Source organism: Aptenodytes forsteri, unplaced genomic scaffold (genome assembly GCF_000699145.1).
Source record: "Aptenodytes forsteri isolate BGI_AS27 unplaced genomic scaffold, ASM69914v1 Scaffold284, whole genome shotgun sequence".
Lineage (NCBI taxonomy): Eukaryota > Metazoa > Chordata > Aves > Sphenisciformes > Spheniscidae > Aptenodytes > Aptenodytes forsteri.
Window position 1 is genome coordinate 5,361,891 of NW_008794445.1, and position 3,864 is coordinate 5,365,754.

Consider the following 3,864-nt stretch of genomic DNA (forward strand, 5'->3'; position numbering starts at 1 on the left):
AAAAAAAAAAAAAGCCTACAGAAAAGACTAAAAAAAGCTGCGAAAACAGAAAAAAATGCAGCGAGAGCTGCCACCCCGCCTTTTTATCCCTTCTTTCTGGGGTTCGGTGGGACTTCTGATTGGCGGAGGCTGCGATTGTGAAGTTAACCAATGGGAAGACAGATGAAATAGCGACCAATCGGAGGTGCTGGATGGTTTGACATCACGAACCCGGATTGTCCAATAGCCAAGAACAGCCTTGAGTCATCTCATTTGCATACCGTCCCTATAAATACGGGGGTCGCTGCCATTGTATTTACGTCGTTCCTGCGGTAGACAGGTAGTGACAGACTTGTAAAATGCCGGAACCAGCTAAATCCGCTCCTGCTCCGAAGAAGGGCTCCAAGAAAGCCGTGACCAAGACGCAGAAGAAGGGCGACAAGAAGCGCAAGAAGAGCCGCAAGGAGAGCTACTCGATCTACGTGTACAAGGTGCTGAAGCAGGTGCACCCCGACACGGGCATCTCGTCCAAGGCCATGGGCATCATGAACTCCTTCGTCAACGACATCTTCGAGCGCATCGCCGGCGAGGCCTCGCGCCTGGCGCACTACAACAAGCGCTCCACCATCACCTCGCGGGAGATCCAGACGGCCGTGCGGCTCCTGCTGCCCGGCGAGCTGGCCAAGCACGCCGTCTCCGAGGGCACCAAGGCCGTCACCAAGTACACCAGCTCCAAGTAGGGCGTCTCGGATCGTCAGTTTTAACCCAAAGGCTCTTTTAAGAGCCACCAATTCTTTCATTTGAAGAGCTTTGTCACTGGTGTTTTCCGACACTTATTTAACTCCTCTGTGTTCTGAGTCCCGCTTGCATAGTGTCCTTCTGGACCAACTTTTCATCTGTTACGGCAGTTTTTCCTATGTCTCTCAGGCTGAGGTCTTAACCCGATGCTGTAAAACGCAAAATGACAGAAACTTCGGAAACGCCCATCAGGGGGCAGCAGGGGGTACGAAAGCGCAGTCGCTGGCGCGCGGCGAGACCTTCTCGATCTGAGTGTTAGTCCATTCTGCAACCGTTAACAACCTTCTATTAGGAACCTTAGAATAAAAAAATACTAGGAAATAGCCTAATTAATCTTTTAAGGCATACGTTTTAAACAGATTTTTTTCCAGATAGGGAAGACCAATGAAACGAAGCACTTAAAAACCCAAAGTGTTCCCTTACGAATTACTTAAACCCTCGAAGGCACTTTTAAACTATATTGGCCTATGTCTATGACCGATAACATAGAAGGTCATGGCATGAGAACAGGGAGAAGGGATGGACCAGGGGTGAAACCGGCCTGAGTCGGGGAGGGCAAGCACTGTAACCACTTGTCATTTCTCTCATTTCAGACACCAGGAACTTTAACTGAGCAATGGCACACAGGAAGCAGACAGCGCAGGGAAGGTGCCCTACAAACAGCTGGCAATCGAAGCAGTCCACAAGAGCACACACACAACAGGCAGCGTGAAGAAGACTCAACGGTAACGGCTGGGTTCAGCAGGGCAAAGAAAGCCATACAGACCCCAAGAAGTAGGGACTAGAGATAGGGACTGCGTTCCTAATACTAAGCCATGCTGGGACTTTTAGATCACTGGGCTCGAACATTCATCACTAAGATAATCAGAGAACATACCATCAGGAAAACTGAAGTAAAATACAGAAGTTAGAGCTCTTTTACTGGAGAGGTGGGTGGCTCTCAAAAGAGCCTTTGAGTCAAAACTGACGATCCGAGACGCCCTACTTGGAGCTGGTGTACTTGGTGACGGCCTTGGTGCCCTCGGAGACGGCGTGCTGGGGCCGGGCAGCAGGAGCCGCACGGCCGTCTGGATCTCCCGCCTCCCGCTGGTGGAGCGCTTGTTGTAGTGCGCCAGGCGCGAGGCCTCGCCGGCGATGCGCTCGAAGATGTCGTTGACGAAGGAGTTCATGATGCCCATGGCCTTGGACGAGATGCCCGTGTCGGGGTGCACCTGCTTCAGCACCTTGTACACGTAGATCGAGTAGCTCTCCTTGCGGCTCTTCTTGCGCTTCTTGTCGCCCTTCTTCTGCGTCTTGGTCACGGCTTTCTTGGAGCCCTTCTTGGGCGCGGGGGCGGACTTGGCCGGCTCGGGCATCGCGGCAAACGCGCGTCTCTCACAGACCCTGGCAGGCAACACAGCCAGCAGCGGCGAGACGAAGTGAGGGGGAGTAGCAGCGTGCCACGTATTTATAGCTCTTCACAAGCTGCTGGGCAAGGTGACCATCGCGCAGGGCGGCGTGCTGCCCAACATCCAGGCCGTGCTGCTGCCCAAGAAGACCGACAGCCACAAGGCTAAAGCCAAGTGAACACATGTAAGAGTAATCAGGAAACAAAAAGGCTCTTTTTAGAGCCGTCCATAATAGTCATAAAGGGCTGAGTCGCTCTCTGCGGTTTCGGTTCTTCTAGTGAACGCAGGCAGAAACATGTAAGCTGTTTTTCCTTAGTTTGTTTTAACTGTGCTGTTCTCGGTTCCTGCGTAAGTTTTTTATAGGGACGTTGTTTTATTAATAATAAATGATAGGGACGTTGTTTTATTAATATTAAATGGTACTCTTTAAAAAATTTGGGCTGATCCACCGAGGGGTTCAATTCAGTTGCTTGTTCGGTTTTTTTAGAATTATTTCCTATTTTATTTTTAATAAAATACTTTTATGCTTTGAGAAAGTCTGGACCTTTTTACCGTGTCAGCAGTGGCAACTACGTTTTTGTATGATATTGGAGTAAACATCGCGCCTCCTAGTAAGCTAACTCTGGCTTTGCTGTAAGTGCTCTATGCAGTATTTATTAGAGAGCCATATAAACCGAAGTCTTCCCATCAATCTAGGTTATTTCGGTTCTGTTGGAGAATATTGAAGAGTAGCCGTTCGCTTTTGCAACTCCGGGCAACGTGGAGTTTTGAAACTCGGATAGAAGGAGCGGGTAGGGGGAAGAAAAGCGCGCACACACAAAGAAAACCCCCAAGAAATCATGCGGCACCGGCAGTGACCCTGAACTAATTCTTTCGCAACAGGAGGCTTGTTCCCTGCCTCGGGCCCCTTGTTGATTTCCCTTTTTCGCTGCATTTTAACGCTATCACGTGAGAGAGTCCCGCTGGCTTTCCTTGGCAGAATTAACTCTGCAGAGCACTAGGGAAGGATTTCAGGCAGCGCAGGGTTACCAGTGTTCTCGGTGAGCTGCCTGATCTGATGTGACGTGCCACCACGGTGACGGTCGCTGCGTTACACTGGAAAGAGCACTATCGCTTTTAATTTCGCTTTTCTGGCACTACTGGCTGGATCCGCGCCCTCTTCTCCATGAGGTACGGGGAGTTTTGAGCTCCCACCTCGTTTTGGGAGAAGGCGAGTGGTTCTTAAAAGAGCTGCTGCCGTTCCAGCAGGTCACAGCGTTGACTTAAAGTCTCCACTTCACCCTGTGTCTGTGTTTTCCACATAATGAAGCTGTCGTCTGCATATCGGAACCACTGGGGGTTGTAGAAAAAATGGGGAAGGTTCCTGTGAAACCCCCTGGGTACACGTGCATCGTCTCGATGTTTTGTGAGAGGAGTTAAATTCGAGTTTCTAGACTTGTAGAAACTTTCAAGAGGACAATCTTTTGGATTTCTTTCCTTTATAAATGAATGCTCTGGTATCAACAGTACAAATGCAATAGCACAGAAGATACAGTATTCATTATTATTCTTGTAGCTTTTGTTCTTATTTCCCCGTTGCAGAATGCGTTTAGGCATTATGTAGCTCCAGTTTCAAATCATGTATTTGAGAAACAAAGCCTTAAAAAACATTAAATGAACCTATAGGATCATGTGAGGTCCAAACTATGACGGGCCACGA

At 49.3% G+C, this 3,864-nt stretch overlaps 1 protein-coding gene and 1 pseudogene across 1 annotated transcript; one reads left to right on the top strand and one right to left on the bottom strand.

Moving 5' to 3' along the window:
• Nucleotides 1-302: 302 nt before the first annotated feature.
• On the top strand, nt 303-772 carry LOC103907814 (histone H2B 1/2/3/4/6). The gene has a single exon (XM_009290056.2). The coding sequence runs from the start codon at nt 339-341 to the stop codon at nt 717-719; it is 381 nt and encodes a 126-aa protein (XP_009288331.1). The 5' UTR covers nt 303-338; the 3' UTR covers nt 720-772.
• Nucleotides 773-1,758: 986 nt separating this feature from the next.
• Nucleotides 1,759-2,194, bottom strand: LOC103907815 (annotated as a pseudogene).
• Between the last annotated feature and the right edge of the window lie 1,670 nt (nt 2,195-3,864).

Coding starts and splice junctions, on each gene's coding strand:
- LOC103907814 (XM_009290056.2), top strand. CDS start 339: ATGCCGGAACCAGCTAAATCCGCTCCTGCTCCGAAGAAGGGCTCCAAG.